General features: G+C 55.1%; 1 protein-coding gene across 5 annotated transcripts in view; it reads left to right on the forward strand.

The window, feature by feature from the left end:
- The window catches only part of MGRN1 (mahogunin ring finger 1), a 58148-nt gene that overhangs the window by 21969 nt on the left and 20267 nt on the right, over positions 1-15912 (forward strand). For all 5 annotated transcript variants that reach the window (XM_033428899.2, XM_033428898.2, XM_004270219.4 and 2 more), the window contains 5 exons: positions 3999-4117; positions 5726-5814; positions 6478-6624; positions 7694-7811; positions 15458-15524. In XM_033428899.2, the coding sequence (XP_033284790.1) occupies positions 3999-4117; positions 5726-5814; positions 6478-6624; positions 7694-7811; positions 15458-15524 (540 nt within the window). The remainder of the gene's footprint in view (positions 1-3998; positions 4118-5725; positions 5815-6477; positions 6625-7693; positions 7812-15457; positions 15525-15912) is intronic.

A 15912-nucleotide genomic window follows, 5' to 3' on the forward strand; every position in this document is an offset into this window, starting at 1 on the left:
TCACCCTTTTAAAATGTACGATCCAGTGGTTTTTCCAGAACGCGGTTCCAGTTTTGTGATTTTTATGGTCACTGCTCTAACATCCTTGTCCCATGTCTCCAGTCTTTTTTTTTTTTTGGCTGCGTTGGGTCCTCCTTGCTGCGCGTGGGCTTTCTCTAGTAGCGGCGAGTGGGGATACTCTTCGTTTCAGTGTGCAGGCTTCTCATTGTGGTGGCTTCTCTTGTTGCAGAGCACAGGCTCTAGGCGCGTGGGCTCAATAGTTGTGGCTCATGGGCTCTAGAGTGCAGGCTCAGTAGTTGTGGTGCACAGGCTTAGTTGCTCCACGGCAGGTGGGATCTTCCCAGACCAGAGCTGGAACGCGTGTTCCCTGCATTGGCAGGCGGATTCTTAACGACTGCGCCACCAGGGAAATCCCCCTCCAGTCTTTTAAAAATAATTTTTCTTGTTTTCAAGCAATACACGTTAGGGAATTCCCTGGTGGTCCAGTGGTTAGGACTCCGCCCTTTCACTGCCAAGAGTGCGTGTTTGATTCCTGGTCCAGGAACTAAGATCCCACAAACCTCAAGGTGTGGCCAAACATGAAAAAAAAAAAAAAGGCAATATGCATTAATTTAGAAAAGAAACAGTTAAAGCCTCCCCCCAAAAAACCTAGCCCCCCCCAAAAAAAACCCTCATCCATTGCCTCTTAATCCGGAGGTTTCCATTTGTAGCATTTATACCTCTGAAGTTATTAAAGCTTAAAACTACACTAAGACGTGCAGGCCTCCTGTGTATCGTCAGGTTGTGGGCAGAGCTGTGGAGGAGAATAAAGCAGGGAAGGGGGCTGGGAGTGGGGGGTCAGCAGGCAGGGTGGGAGGGCGGAAGTTGCAAATTTTAAAAAGAATGATCAGAAGAGGCCTTGTTGAGGAGGACACATGAGGTCTAAGGATCAAGGCAGACTCTTGGGGAAGAACTTCATAAGCAGAGGAAACAGCAAGTACAGAGACCCTGGGGTTACGGACGGGGTTGGCAGGGTCCGCCGCAAGCCATGGGGAGGAGTCTGGGACTTGTTTTGGTGTGATTAGGGAGGCATCAGAAGGCCCCTCATTATGAGCACTGGGATGTGGGAAACAGCCTTTGGGGCTGTGGAAGTGGGGAGACCGGGGAGTGGATTGCAGGACTCCAGCAGTAGATGGTGGTGGCGTTGAGCAGCGTGGTGGCCACAGAAAAATGTTATTTTCAGGAGCCCAGAGGGGGTCACTCAGACTGGATTTCGAAGCCCATCATGTTAGTTATCTCTTGCTGAGTAACAAATTCAAATTTTAGCCATTTATAACAATAAATGCTTATTATCACAGTTTCTGTGGGTCAGGAATTTGGGAGTGGCTTCGCTGGGGGGTTCTGATTCAGGGTCTCCCTTGAGGTTGCCGTCAGCTGGGCTACAAGGTCTGATTCCCACGTGGTTCCCTCGCAGGGCTGGCAGGTTGGTGCTGGCCAGTGGCTGGAGGCCTCAGTTTGTCACTACATGGACCCCTTCATGGGGCTGTTTGAGTGTCCAGCACGGCAGCCGGCTTCCTCCCCCAGAGCCTTGGAAGTCCCACTCCGTCAATTCCACAGTGTCCTGCTGGTTACACAGGTCAGCCCTGTTCAGTCTGAGAAGTCTCCCCAGAGACATGAATACCAGGAGGTGAGAACATGGGGCCTTCTTAGAGGAGAACCTCCTCACCCACTTTCTGCTTGTGGAGCAGAAATTCTGGAGATTTGTTGGACATAATGTGATTGGGCCTTGGGGTCCACCCAGGGCGAGGTTGGAGCAGGATTTTCCGGGCCAGGGGTCTGTCTATTCCTGGAGGGCTTTGCAAGGATGGCTGGGCCCCAGGCCTAGTTCCGCCTCGCTCGCCTGGAACCTTCCCTCCAGACCAGTGCTGTGCGGCCTCTGGATCCACCTCAGGGCCTGTGAGCAGTGTGGAGGTCCTGGCAGGGTGGGGCCCAGGCAGCCGCTGGGCTTCCTTGCACCCTCTGTCACATGCCACTGCGGCCCTGACTTGTCACAGAGCCTAGTGCATGTGACTTTGCTTGTTGGCTGTGCTGTGTGCCATTGTCACGGCCTATCGTAGTCCTGGCAGACCAGGTGGCTCTGAGCTGGCTTCCCCCAGAGCTCCCAGCTGACACCCTTCTCAACTGCCCTGTGATTCGGGCTCAAGGTTGGGTGGGCCACAGGCCCACCTGTCCAGAGACAGGTCCAGAGACCGCCTGTGCCCCACCCCAATAGGGCCAGTGTGGGAACAACCACCTTTTTAAAGCTTTTGCACATTAAAATCCACTGATGCTCTCAGTGCGGTAGACGGGACTGAGTGCAAATCCCAGGTGATTTTGGAAGGGCCCAGGTGCTTCCCTGCATCACACTTAGTCTTTTTATTCTGATAAGTGCACCACGGGTGGTTCGTGTTCAGTGAAAAGATCTAACATGGAGCAGAACGTCTGGGCTTTTGTCCATGCCGCACCTGGTCCCGACTGACTGCTCAGCAGCTCTTTGGGTGCGTCCTTTTGACCGTTCTCTGTGTACTCACAACTTGCATCATGCACGCCTAAGTGTGCAGTTACCTCTCAAAAGGGGTTCTGGAATGCATCCAACAAATATTCTGTGAGCATCTTTCTGTGTCAGTATCCAGGTCTGTTTGACCCTCTTTAGCAGCTATTATATGGTGTTCCATAAAATCAGGAGTATTGTATTTATTTAACTAGTCACCACTTTATTCTTTTTCTCTCACTGCAGTTGGCTCTGTCTGGTTCCTGGTCCACGCGTGGGTTGGGGTTACGCCCTGGCCTGATATGTCCTGGCTATGTTCCCTTCAGTCAAGAGCCACCAGGCTGTACTCCTGGTTCTGGGCCTCCCGGCCTAGGCAGCCAAGGCTGTGTCCCGCGTAACTGGGGTTGTGGTTCTCAGGAAGGACACACAGATCCATGCACGGCACCCACCAAAGCTCAAGGGGCCCAGAATTCCCTCTGGTCCACAAAATTCACAGGGCCCTCTGGTTACCTGGCCTTTCTCTGTGCCAGTGAGAAGCGAGGGACAGTGGGCAAGTATCAGATCAGGAAGCTTGGGGGAGGCGGTACTTCTAGTGTTTCCCCAGCAAGGCTGTGAGCTCAGTTCTTTGAAGCTGACCCATGTCCGATGCCTTGTAGCCATCTATGTTTACAAGAAACGTGAATTTAGTGCCTAAGTGTGCCAGGGACGTATAGCCTCAGTCTTCATGGAGGGGAGTCAGATAGAAATGAAATAACTCAGGTTCACACAGTTGTAAACTGTGGTCAGCACTGAGGTGAAAAAGTTCTCAGGGCTCGGATTTGGGGCAGGGAGGCTGATTTAGTCTGGGGGTCAGAGAAAGTGTATTCGTTTCCTATGGCCACTGTAACGAAGTGCCACAAACTGGGTGATTTAAAACAACAGAATTTATTCTCACAGTTCTGGAGGCCAGAAGTCCAGAATCTAGGTGTCCACAGGGTTGGTTCCTTCTGAGGCCTCTAGGGGAGGCTCCTTCCCACCTCTCCCTGCTTCTGGAGGCTCGAGGCACTCCTTGATTGTAGCCGCGTCACTCCCATCTCTGCCTCTGTTGTCAGACAGCTTTCTTCCCTTTGTGTGTGTCTGTGTCCACATCTCCCTCTTTCTCTTATGGAGACACCAGTCACTGGGTTTAGGGGCCCCCATCCAGTCTGACTCCTGTTAACTGGATTCCATCTGCAAAGTACCTATTTCCATACAAGGTCACAGGTGCCAGGGGTGAGGACTGAGACATGTCCTTGTAGGGGACGCAGTTCAACCTGCTGCAGAAGGAAGTGATATTGGAGCGGGGTCTGGATGAGTCCAGGAGTGGGGAGGAGAGGCCCCGGGCCAGGTGGAGGGGCCGAGGCCGTGTCTGGAGCTGGCCTTTCTCAGGCTGAGCTTCTTGGCCATGAGATGCTCCCATTGGGCTGTATTGAGCCTCATCGTCTACAGTTGTGTTTCCTTTTTTAACCAGGAAACTACTTTGCCTCCCACTTTTTCATGGGAGGTGAGAAATTCGACACCCCCCACCCTGAAGGTTACCTCTTTGGAGAGAACATGGATCTGAACTTCCTGGGCAATCGCCCAGTCCAGGTGGGTCTCGGTGGGGCTGGGCACGTGGGCAGTGGTGGCAATGCCCCTGGCTGTGAGCAGGCACCGAGTCTCCCCAAACGGGGCGGAGGTGCCATCTGGACGTGGGCGTGTGATGTGTGTGTGAGGCCTGTCCCCGCTTAGAGGCTGGATGGCCGAGGGTTGGTCCCTGGGGTACAGAGCAGCTGCTACTGAACCCAGTGCATCCAGACTGTGGGGCTGAGGAAGGCTCTGGATTTCATCCCAGGCCTCTTGGATGGCTGTCTTTCAAAAGAGAAAAGAACATCCACATTCCATAGGGCAGTGGGCAAGAGATGTGATCCAAAGCAGAAACGCAAACAGCCAGGACTCTTTTTTACAAGTTCGCCCTCACTAGTCACCAGAGGAGTGCACTCCACACACTGCTGTCCCTTCGTTCAACGCACATTTGGCACCTGCTGTGTACCTAGGACTCTTCCAGGGGCTGGAAGGACAGACCCTACCCTGTTTAGTATGTGGGGTGCAGGCAATAAAGAAGGGAATGTTTGATGGATGGAGACTAAAGAGAGAGAGAGGGCTGTGGGGGATTGCTGAGCAGGGGCCTGGGTTTTGCATCTTGAGATAATGGTCCCCTGCGTGGCCAAGGGCCCAGGCAGGAGGCCCTCTCTCTCACGAGACACTGGACTCTGTCCCCTAAGGCTGCTGAGTCCTGGGCCTGGTGGGGGTGCTATCCCCTGGACCAGGGGTCTCCAGGCTGTTTTAGCTGTAGAGCAGCTGGTTGACATGAAGTCTTGGTCCTTTAACTGGCCTGGGGCCCAGAGTGCTGGTCCCCCACCCATGGGGCCAGTGGGGCTTCCACGTTGTACTGAGCTCCCCACCCTCCCGAGTTTGTGACAGCAGGAGCAGAACCTGCCTTGCATGTCTTTGCAGCCTTGGCTCAGACCCAGGACCTGGCTCTGCAGGCCACCTGTAGATCTGTTGTCTTGTGTCACTTTCTCCTTGAGACCATCGTAGAGTCACCTGCAGTTGTGAGAAGTGATGGAGAGACCCCGGGTGTCCTTTACCTGGCTTCCCAGTGAAAACATCTGCTAAGACTCAGTGCGTTGTCACCAGCAGGAGACTGACCCCGTGCCCAAGCCTTCCAGACACCACCAGTTTTACAGCACCCGTGTGTGTGTGTGTGTGCGTGCGTGTGCGTGCGTGCATGCCTGTGTGGGCGCAAGTCCCTTCCGAAATCTGTATTGACTATCGTCCTTGTGTGGAGAGCCTGCCTTGTTCAGGGCAGCAGTGAGACGACAGGTCCCACCTGTCGTGGTGGGACCTGTCTCTCCACGTCTCTCAGGAACGTGGCCTGAGAGCCCCAACCCTAACCTCTGCCCCGGGGACCTAGCTGAGGGTCCTTCCTGCAACTGGGGACCCAGAATCCTCAGGGCAGTTCCAGTCCCGGCTCTCCCACGTGCTGGCCGTGTCGCCTGTGGTTTCCTTGGATGTGGATGAGGGGAGTGCTGTCCTGTGGTCAGTGCGAGGGCCCAGGATGATCAGGCAGGGTTGTGACCATTGCTCTGATGAAGCCCTGTTTTCCCTCTGCTGCCATGCCCTGGGGGTTACCTGGAATTGCTCTTTCCCTCCTAGTTTCCCTACGTCACCCCTGCCCCCCATGAGCCTGTGAAGACACTGAGGAGCCTGGTGAACATCCGCAAAGACTCCCTCCGGCTCGTGAGGTAACCCTTCCCCCCCGCCCTGTGCCGCGCTGTGGCCCCCCATGGGCCCCCTGGTGCTTGGGAGAGAGTGACCCTGGGCCCTACTCCCCCTTGTGTAGAATCAGGACTCGATTCCAGAGCTGCCCCTGGGGGGCGGGGGGGGAGGGGAGGGGCCCGCAGGTTCTGCCTGTGGAACTCCAGCCTTAAGCCGGGCCTCAGCCTGGCACCTGTGCCCCAGGGGTGTTGGGCCGGGTCTGGAGACAGTCTTGGTTGTCACAGCTGGGGGTGGGTGAGGGCGGTGCTACTGGCATCTGGCAGGCAGGGACCAGGGATGCCGCTCGGCACCCTACGGCGCTCAGCACGCCCCCACTGCCTCGAGCAGTCCAGCGGGCGCGTCAGTGGGCTGAGAAACCGCCTCAAACCCGGAAGACTTGAGGGATCGGGGCCATTTCTAAACCCAGAGGACTAGTCTCCCTTTCTGTGAGCAGGAGACAAGGGAAGGAGGACCCTGCGTTGTTGGGCCTTGTTGTCCAAACAGGGAACGGCCTCCACGTTCCTAGGAAGGTGGGATGCAGCCAGGCAGCTGACTCTGGGGCCCCTGCGGGGGCGGGGGTGCTGTATGGGGTGGGGACACCGTCGCAGGCACAGCCCCTGACCTGCCCTGTTCCTCTGTCTCCCGGGCAGGTACAAGGACGGTGCTGACAGCCCCACTGAGGACGGCGAAAAGCCCCGAGTCCTCTACAGCCTGGAGTTCACCTTCGATGCCGACGCCCGGGTGGCCATCACCATCTACTGCCAGGCAGTGGAGGAGTTCCTGAATGGGACGGCTGCGTGAGTCCCCGTGGGGCCTGGCAGGCCCAGTGGTTCTGCTTCTGTCTGTATTGTGTATTTGAACTTTCGGAGCTTTGATTTGAAATAGGGCCCTGCTGGCCCCAAAAGTTTGAAATCTGCAACTTCAGCATGACCGTGGCAGGCCTGCCTCCAGGCTGTAAGGCCAGACCCAGGCAGGATGGGCAGAAACGCACCCACTTCCATCCTGTCGGAGGAAACCCCTCGGAGGCCAGATTTGATCCGGGGGTGGAGTGGTGGCTGAGAGCTCGGTCTGTGAGTCCCTGTTCGTGTAAGAGCAGCCCCTCCCCCAGTGTCAGTCTCAGGCCGGACGTGCCAAGGCCCTTGAGAGTGTCCTTTGTCCTAGAGACTGAGTGAGGCCCCAGGGACAGCAGGTGTGGGGAGGTGGGTGAGGGTCCTGGGTTGGATTCCTATATAGGGAGATGCCAGAGCCTGCCGGGATTGAAAATGTGTGTACTGCTTGACTCAGCCTTTCCTTTCCTGGGAATTTATCTTGGGGACATGCTTGCATGTGTGGTTAAGATGTGTGCAGAGGAGAGTCCTGGAAGCTTTGTTTGGAATAGCAAGATGTTGGCGACCGCCTGGTGTCCACCACTGGGGGCCTGGTTGAATCAATTAGAGTAAAACCGTGGTGGAACCCATGCAGTGTCCCAAGAACACGGCACCTCCATCTGTGATGACTGTGGGACAGCTTCAGGCACACAAGTGGTCGGAGCAGATTGTAGGTGGACTGCTGTTTGAATATTAAAGAAGAAACACCTGCTCATGCAGGCATGATTATGCCTCAGCTTTCCCAGGAGTGACACACGGGTTGTGGACGGGGCAGAGAAGCAGGTGGCTGGGAGCACGCGTGAGGCCGGGGCTTGGGGTCACTTTGCACTGTGCATTTTTGTACTGTATTCATTCAAAAATGTCAGCAAACCATAAAAGCCTAGTGGAAAGTTGTAGCCAAGTCTGGAAAGGTAACAGTAATTGGGCAGGTATGGGCTCTGGGAGAATGGGATGCGGCAGAGAGTTTGTCTCACTGTCCTTTCTCTCTCGGCCCTTTCAGGTACACCCCCAAGAGCCCGGCCCTGCAGTCCGAAACTGTCCACTACAAGCGGGGAGTGAGCCAGCAGTTCTCCCTGCCCTCCTTCAAGATCGATTTCTCGGAGTGGAAGGATGATGAGGTAACAGCTTGGCTGGGCCCCCCTTTCCCCTGGCCCCTCCCCGAGTTCCTTCCCCTGGAGGGGGGCAAGCACAGTGGGGCCTGTTCACTCAGATTCCTCACATGGTTGATAAGTGTCAGGAATGGCTGCTGACCAAGGTCTGTGTGCCCAGTCGGGGTACCTGGACTGTGGATTGTGGTCGGTGCAGGCATTGGCTGGACTGGATGATCGTGGCCGGGCGGAGCAGCAGCAGTTAGAAGCTCCGTATGGGCTCTGGTATGGTTGTCAGGGCCACGGGGCTGCAGCCTGGCAGGATGCCTCCCACCCAGTGGTTCTGTAGCTAAGGACAGTGATTTACACGATGTGGAGGGTGCTCACTGCAGCTCTGTCTGTAGTAGTAAATTGGAAACAATCTACATGTCCATTACGGAGGTATCGCTTGGTTCACTGACATCATGGGAACCCCCTGTATACATAATGGGGGCACCATAGTCCAGCTCCGTTCTGGGATGTCGTGAGCCTTAGAGTAGCTGACAGAGCTTATGTCTGCTGTACGTGCTGATGTGGAAGCACCTCCTGGGCTTGGAGAAGAGCACATTACAGACAAATACCATGTAATCGCACATATGTGGCAGCCACAGATGTGCACAAGACCACTTCTGCAGGTACATGTATGTGTACATAATCCTTGAGGAAAAGCCAGAGAAGGTTCCCCGTCAAGCTTAAGACAGTAGTTATTTCTGCAAAGGAGCTTGGTATAAGGAAGACACACACAAACACACTACATGTGTACAGTGTGAGTATCAGTACTGTGTACACCCCTGAATTATTTTGTTTTTTTTAAAAAAACAGGTTATTAAGTTAGAGTTTATATATCATAAAACTCACCCATTTTAAGTGTTCAATTCAGTGATTTTTAGTAAATCTGTGATCACAGCCATGACCACAATCCAGTTTGGGGATGTTTCTATCCTCCCAGTAGGATCCCTCATGCCCTTTACAGTTGATCCCTGTTCCTGCCCCAGCCCCTGGCACTAATCTGCTTTCTGTCTCCCTGGATCTACCTGTTCTGGACATTTCATATGGATGGAACTGTACAGTATGTGGCCTTTCATGTCTGGCTTCTTTGACGTAGCTGAATTCTCTAGTTTTTTTTGACAGAGGGTAGTCCCGTCTTATGTTACTGAAATACATGAGTGGGAAGGATTGGAGGTAGCAGGGTATGGTGTGGTGTGGGAATTGCCAGGAAGGTTCTGGATCACGGGTATGTCAGACGGTGAAGGCCACGCCCTGGTAGTTACTCCCGGCCGCGTGTGCTTGCTGGTCAGAGCGCTTTGATGTCGAGCAACAGGAGCCCCCTCTGTTTTACCACGTGAGAAGGGCAGGTCTTCTGGAAGCCAGGTGGGGCCCTCGAAGTCAAAGGCCAAGCTGAATAGCAGTCCTGGGGGCCCCCTGCCCACAGCCCCGTGCCGTCAGGATGGTTCCGTCCCCGTGTGCACACATTCCCGGTTCAGATGCCCGGCAGGTGCATCTGGTCCCACCCACCCTCCTGTGAATGGGATGGGGCAGCTCCCCTAGGGCAGAGGGGCTGGGAGGGCAGGTGAGTGGGTGCCCCCACCTATGGTGACTGCGGGGCGGCTGGGCTGAGGCTGCACCTCAGCTTGGTGACCTCTGAAATAACCCAGTTTTGGCATTTTGGCCCTGAAACATCCCCTGTGCGTTTGCAGATGTCCTGTATCACCAGCGGTTTGGGTCACTTGTCCTGAGCGCACACCTGACTTGTAAGCCAGTCTTGGGTGCTCCACGAGGGCACCCCCTTGGCTCCCTCAGTGCATCAGGGAACCTGCGTCCTCGGCTTGTCAGCATGTGGCCTGGTGGGCCTGTCCAGTGTTGTTATCCTGGGACCCCGTCCTCATCTTTGCCTTTTCTGATTATCACTTCAGCTAAGATGTTCTTTTTTTTGGGTGGGGGGGGGCCACACCACAAACCTTGCAGGATCTTAGTTCCCTGACCAGGGATCGAACCTGGGCCCTCGGCAGTGAAAGTGCAGATTCCTAACCCCTGGACCGAAAGAGAATTCCCACTAATATGTTGTTGAAATCAGCTCAGTTTTTCTTACAGGTGTTTTTTACTGTGATAGAATACACACAATATAAACTTACGTCAGTGACAGTGCATTCATAGTGTGTGACCACTGGGCAGTTCCAGGACGTTCTCATCACCCACAAGGAAGTCCTGCACCCATTAAGCAGTCACCCCCAATTCCTCCCTCTATTACATGTATTTTTATTTATTTTTATTTTTTTTATTTTGAATTTATTTTATTTTTGTCTGCGTTGGGTCTTCTTTGCTGCGCGCGGGCTTTCTCTAGCTATGGCGAGCGGGGGCTACTCTTGGTTACGGTGCACAGGCTTCTCACTGCGGTGGCTTCTCTCGTTGCAGAGCACGGGCTCTAGGCACGCGGGCTTCAGTAGTTGTGGCACACGGGCTCAGTAATTGTGTCTCACAAGCTCTAGAGCACAGACTCAGTAGTTGTGGCACACAGGCTTAGCTGCTCCGCGGCATGTGGGATCTTCCCGGACCAGGGCTCGAACCCACATCCCCTGCATTGGCAGGTGGATTCCCAACCACTGCGCCACCAGGGAAGCCCTATTACATGTATTTTTAAATGGAAACTTCATCAGTCGTTACTGTAGCTAGGAAACGGCTAAGATTTGCCATAAATAGAAGGTTCTGGAAGTTAAGCTGTACGGAGAGCAGAAGGATGCTGTTACATCCTGGCATGACGTCCTTGCCAGCTGAGGGCATTGAAGCGGGTATTGGTAGGTGTTAGAGTTGTGACAGACACTCTGGCACCAAACTCAGGTTTCTCCTTTATACCAGGGTTTCTCAGCCTCGGTGCTGTTGACATTTGGGTCCTGGGTCATTCTCTGGCAGAGACTGTCCTGTGCTCTGTGGGATGTTGAGCAGCCTCCCTGGCCCCTGCCTACCAGGTGTCAGGAATGTCCCTTGCTGCAATTGTGACAGCTGAAGATGTCTCCAGACACAGGCGTCCCTTCAGCTGCAAGCATTGTGCCATCAGAGGCCTGGCCATCCTCCCTTTTTTTTTAGCCGTTTTCCCCAGATTTGCCTATTTAAAGATTATAACAGTAATGTATGCTTATAGTAAAATGTTCTGATTACACAGAATCTGTCAAGCAGAATGTTCCCAGTTCAGTCTCCTTTTCCAGAAGTGACCACTTCTGACCATGTGGGGTGTATTTTCTAGACTTTCTCCTGTATGCATTTGTTTTTTACAAAAATGCAGTCATACTTTACAAATATTATTTTGTAGCTTGTTTTTTTTAAAACAACTTATTGAGACATAATTTGCATACTATACAACTCACCCTTTTATTTATTTTTTTGTTTCTGTTTTAATAAATTTATTTATTTTGTTTATTTATTTTTGGCTGTGTTTGGTCTTCGTTGCTGCACGCGGGCTTTCTCTAGTTGTGGTGAGCGGGGGCCACTCTTCGTTGCAGTGAGCGGGCTTCTCATTGCGGTGGCTCCTCTTGTTGCTTTGGGCGCACAGGCTTCAGTAGTTGTGGGACGTGGGCTCAGTAGTTGTGGCTCACAGGCTCTAGAGCACAGGCTCAGTAGTTGTGGCGCATGGGCTTAGCTGCTCCGCGGCATGTGGGATCTTCCCGGACCAGGACTCAAACCCGTGTCCCCTGCATTGGCAGGTGGATTCTTAACCGCCGCACCACCAGGGAAGTCCCCAGCTCACCCTTTTAAAGTGTATAATTCGGTGGTATTTACTATATTCATAGAGTTGTATAGCCGTCGCGGCTGCCTTACCTCCAGAACTTTTTTGTCATCCCCAAGAGAAACCCTCTACCCACTAGCAGTCACTCCTCATTCCTCCCCCAGCCCCTGGCCACTGCCCATCCACTTTGTCTCTTTGGATCTGTCTGTTCTGGATATTTCTCATAAACAGAATCAGACGCTGTGTGACCTTTGGTGCTGGCTTCTTTCACTCAGCATCATGTCTTCAAGGCTTGTCCAGGTTGTAGTATGTATCGGTGCTTTATTCCTTTTTATGGCTGAATAACATTCCACTGGATGGATGGGATCATATTTTGTTTAGCCCTTCATCAGCTGATGGACGTGTGGGTTGTCTCCGCCTTTTGGCCATCGTGAATGTTGCTGCTGTGAACATTTGTGTGCAAGTCTTTGTGTGGATGTATGTTTTCATTCCTCTTGGGTGCAGTTTGCTTTTTAATTGAATTTAAATTAATTTAATTGTAAGACTTTTTTAGAGTAGTTTAAGGTTCACAGCAAAATTAAGAGGAAGGTATAGAGGTTTCCCATATGCCCCCTGCCCCACACATGCGTCATTTTCTTTTCTTACTGCACCATGATGTGGAGTCTTTCCAGGTCAACACCTACAGATCTCCTCGTGGCTCGTGGGGCTTCTTTGCAGTTTTCCCACTAGCTCCTCATGGGCTTCCATTTATTTCAGTCAAAGCCACGTCCCCTCCTCCCCCACCCCTTGCCTTTCCCCTATTTCCCAGTGTCCATCTGACCTAGGCCTTGCAAAGACCCTCGTCCACGGCTCCTCTGTGACAGCAGAGCCTGAGGGGAGCCTGGGCGGGACTCCTGCTGCCGTCAGCTGCTGCTCTCTCTCCTGACCTGGCTGCCTTTTTCCCTAAGAAAGCCTCACTCCCTGCATTAAAAATAAGTGTCTCCTGGGACTTCCCTGGTGGTCCAGTGGTTAAGACTCCAAGCTTCCACTGCAGGGGCGCGGGTTCGATCCCTGATCAGGGAACTAAGATCCCACATGCTGCCTGGCGTGGCCAAAAACTAAAAAGCGTCTCCCTCAGACTCTCTGGGAGGGTGGAAGTCTCTGTCCTCTCCCCGCATGCTTGGCTCTGGGGCGTGACTCATGTGCCAAGCTCTGGGGAGCAGGAGTCTGGGAGGAGGTGGTCCTTGCTCCCTAGGTCCCTGTACTCCCAGGGTTTCCCCCCCACCCCTAGGCCCTGGTGTCTGAGGAGAGCGGGGGTCATGGTGCCCTGTCGTCTCCACCTCTGTCCCTGGCTCAGCACCGCGTCTTCTGTTGGGTTTGCAAGTCTGTTGGACAAATGTCACATGTAGTGTGCTGCCCTGTGGTCTGGGCACTGAATGTTCGTGGGAGGCGCCGGGAAGGCAGCTGCGGCAGAGCCTTCAAAGTGGTGTCTGTGTCAGGACTTCTTTGGTTGCAAGTGACAGAAACACCTCAGTCTCACTTAAGAAAAGAAAATCAGGAACTAATTGGCATAGATTCTGAAAAGGCTGGGTGTCTGCAGGGGCCCGTGTCATCAGGAAGGGTATGCTCCTGCTGAGCTGGCCTCGCTCTCTGCTGGCACCCTGCAGACCAGTGAGAGGTGCGGTCCCCGCCTGCGTCCCAGAGTGCTCAGATAGACATACCATCCTCTGGCCAGGCCACACAGTACCAGGCTAGGAGAGAAGTTGTTCCCACATTTCCTCAGGGAAAGTCGGGGTGCTGCCACCTGAAAAGTGGGACAACAGTCATTTGCACCTTTGCAGTAGGGTTTGGACAGGGCTGGACAGGAGGCCCCAGGTGGGTCAGGCTTGATAAGAGCAGAGTCTCCAGGACAGAAGTACCAGCGGCATCCAGGAAGCAGTGATGGCCTTTCCCAGGAGCTGGGAGGACACAGGTGGGCGAGGCCTGGAGGCAACCCTGGCTCTGTCACTCTGTCTATGAAGCATCCAGCAAGTTATGCCACCTCTGCGAACCTTGCTTTCCCATCTGTCAGCTGGAAATAGAAACAGTCCCTCCCTCGCAGGTGGCCGCAGGGGTCCATGAAGTCGGGGTGCAGGGTGCTTACTTAGCCAGGCTGTCCATCGTGAACCCGACGGCCAGCGGTGCAGGAGCCCCCGTCACACCTCCCCAGACCAGTGTCTTTTATTCCACCCGTCAGCTGGTGCTGAGGCAGCACTCAGTGTGCAAGAGAGAAAGAAAATGCAAATCACTGGCAGCTCCTCAGAGCAACCAAGTCGCCACGTCAGCGCTGACGACTATATTTCAGCAACAGGCCGGAAGCGCGGGGGTGGCAGGGCCCGCACTGCTCCCCGTCCAGCTCTGTCACCTGAATAGCTCCCCTCCTGGGCCTGATTACAGCCTGGGAAGGGCAGCACCTGCGCATCACACCCACCTCAGCTTCGTCATCGTCATCATCGTCATCGTCGTCACCGGGGTAACTGCGGGATGGTCGTTGGCAAGATGGCTCCCTGTTCCCTGGCTCGGTGTAGGGAGGGCAGAAGCAGGCGTGTGGGAGGCCCCTGGCCCCGGGATAGCTGTAGAGGTTGTGTGACTCCTGTCTCGGGCGGTCACCCCCCCACCCCGTGGGGCACCCCCGAGCAAGGCAGGAGCGGGGAAAGCGGGTCCCTCCCTCTCCCAGGTCCAAGTTTTGGTGGTGCAGCCCTTCTACCCTGAGGCTGTGGGTCCTGGGTAGGCCTGGACACCTCTCCGCGTGTGGATCCGTGCGCACACGTTCCTACCAAGCCCCGTGCCCTGGAGTCCCTACCCAACGTGGTCCTCCTGGGCCAATTCCCTCCCCGGCTCCCGCTGCCTGGACACAAGCAGCTCCAGGGGCTGGTGCTCACCGCGTGCTCTCTCGGCCGCCTGCTCGGAACTTTTGCGTTAGGACCGGGACCTGATGCTCAGGTTGTAGAGCCAGACCCGAACCTAGCAGTGCTGAGTATGCCCTGTCCCAGCACTGGCCCCGGCTCGGCCCTGCCCGCCCACCGATGGCCAGGGACCCGCTGGGCACCCTTCCCGTGGTGGGTGTGTTTGGCTGAGCGCCTCTGCCCTGCAGGCTCTGTGTGACCTCCCCACGGTCCCCACTGGGGAGCAGCCGTGGAAGCTGCACCTGAGTGGACACGTGGGGAGGAGCGTGGCCTGCAGCCAGAGGGCAGCGGGGATCCCCGGAGGACTTAAGCAGGAGGAGAAGGAAAAGTGAGAGGAGGTTTCTCCGTGAGCTCGGACAAGCCACGTGGTCTCTCCTTCACGTTGGTTCCGTCTTTGTTGGGGCCGAGCTGGGTGCCTTTCTTCACAAGGTTAGACGCGGGATCTCCGTGGGACCCGGCACTCCCGTGCCTAGGGGTCCACCCAGCAGAGTCCAGCAGAGGCAGCCCCGCTCAACACAGCCGAAGGGGGGCCTGGTGTCTGAGCAGGTGAATGGGTAACAGTGAGGTCTGGCCAGGCGGGGAGTGCTACTCGGCCTTAAGGGGGAGGCGCCTGCAGCGTGATGATTCTGCCTGAGAGACACCAGACACAAAAGACAGATACTGTGTGCATCCATTTCTGTGAATGTCCAGGGGTCGGCCCATCTACAGACGCAGCAGCATGGAGGTTCCAGGGCTGGGCTGGGCTGGCCTGGGCGGCCCGCTGAGGGCTGGCGAGGACGTTCCAGGAAAGATGGTGCTGACGGTCGCGTGACCGTACGGATGTACTTAATGACACTGAGTTACACTTAGAACACAAATGTGCCCTTTTAATCTGCTTTACCACAAAGAAGAAAAGGGCGCCTGTCTGGCCTCAGCTCTGTCACCTCAACGCCTCCTACTCATCCCACCCACTCCCTCCAGCTCAGTCTGACTGTTGTCACCTCCTTTCTCCGCAGCTGAACTTTGACCTGGACCGGGGCACGTTTCCAGTGGTCATCCAGGCTGTGGTGGATGAGGGGGACGGTGAGTGGCCCTTCCCTTCGGTCTCCCTTCCAGGCGTGCACACTTGGGAAGAGGCCCTCCTCACCCCAGTCAGCCAGGTCCGGGGATCTCAGTCCAGAAACAGCGGACAACGTCGGCTCAGCCTGCTGGGCGGGCTTGGGGCCGAGGGGCTCGGGCGCCGAGCGCTCTGTCTCCTGCTGCTGGTGCCGTCCCTGCGCCCCTGTGGCAGAGCCTGGCTCTCGCGGCGCTGACAGTGGCAAGACAGGCCTCCAGTGCTGGTGTCCACCCCGCAGTGGAACGATGAAGGCTGCCAGTGCCACGCTGACCCCTCGCCGCCTGCCTCTTCCTGCCAGTCCTGCTGGCCTCTCCTTGCCCCTGCTGTGGGCTGTGGGGTCCCGGGCGAGGGTGC

Source organism: Orcinus orca, chromosome 16 (genome assembly GCF_937001465.1).
Source record: "Orcinus orca chromosome 16, mOrcOrc1.1, whole genome shotgun sequence".
Lineage (NCBI taxonomy): Eukaryota > Metazoa > Chordata > Mammalia > Artiodactyla > Delphinidae > Orcinus > Orcinus orca.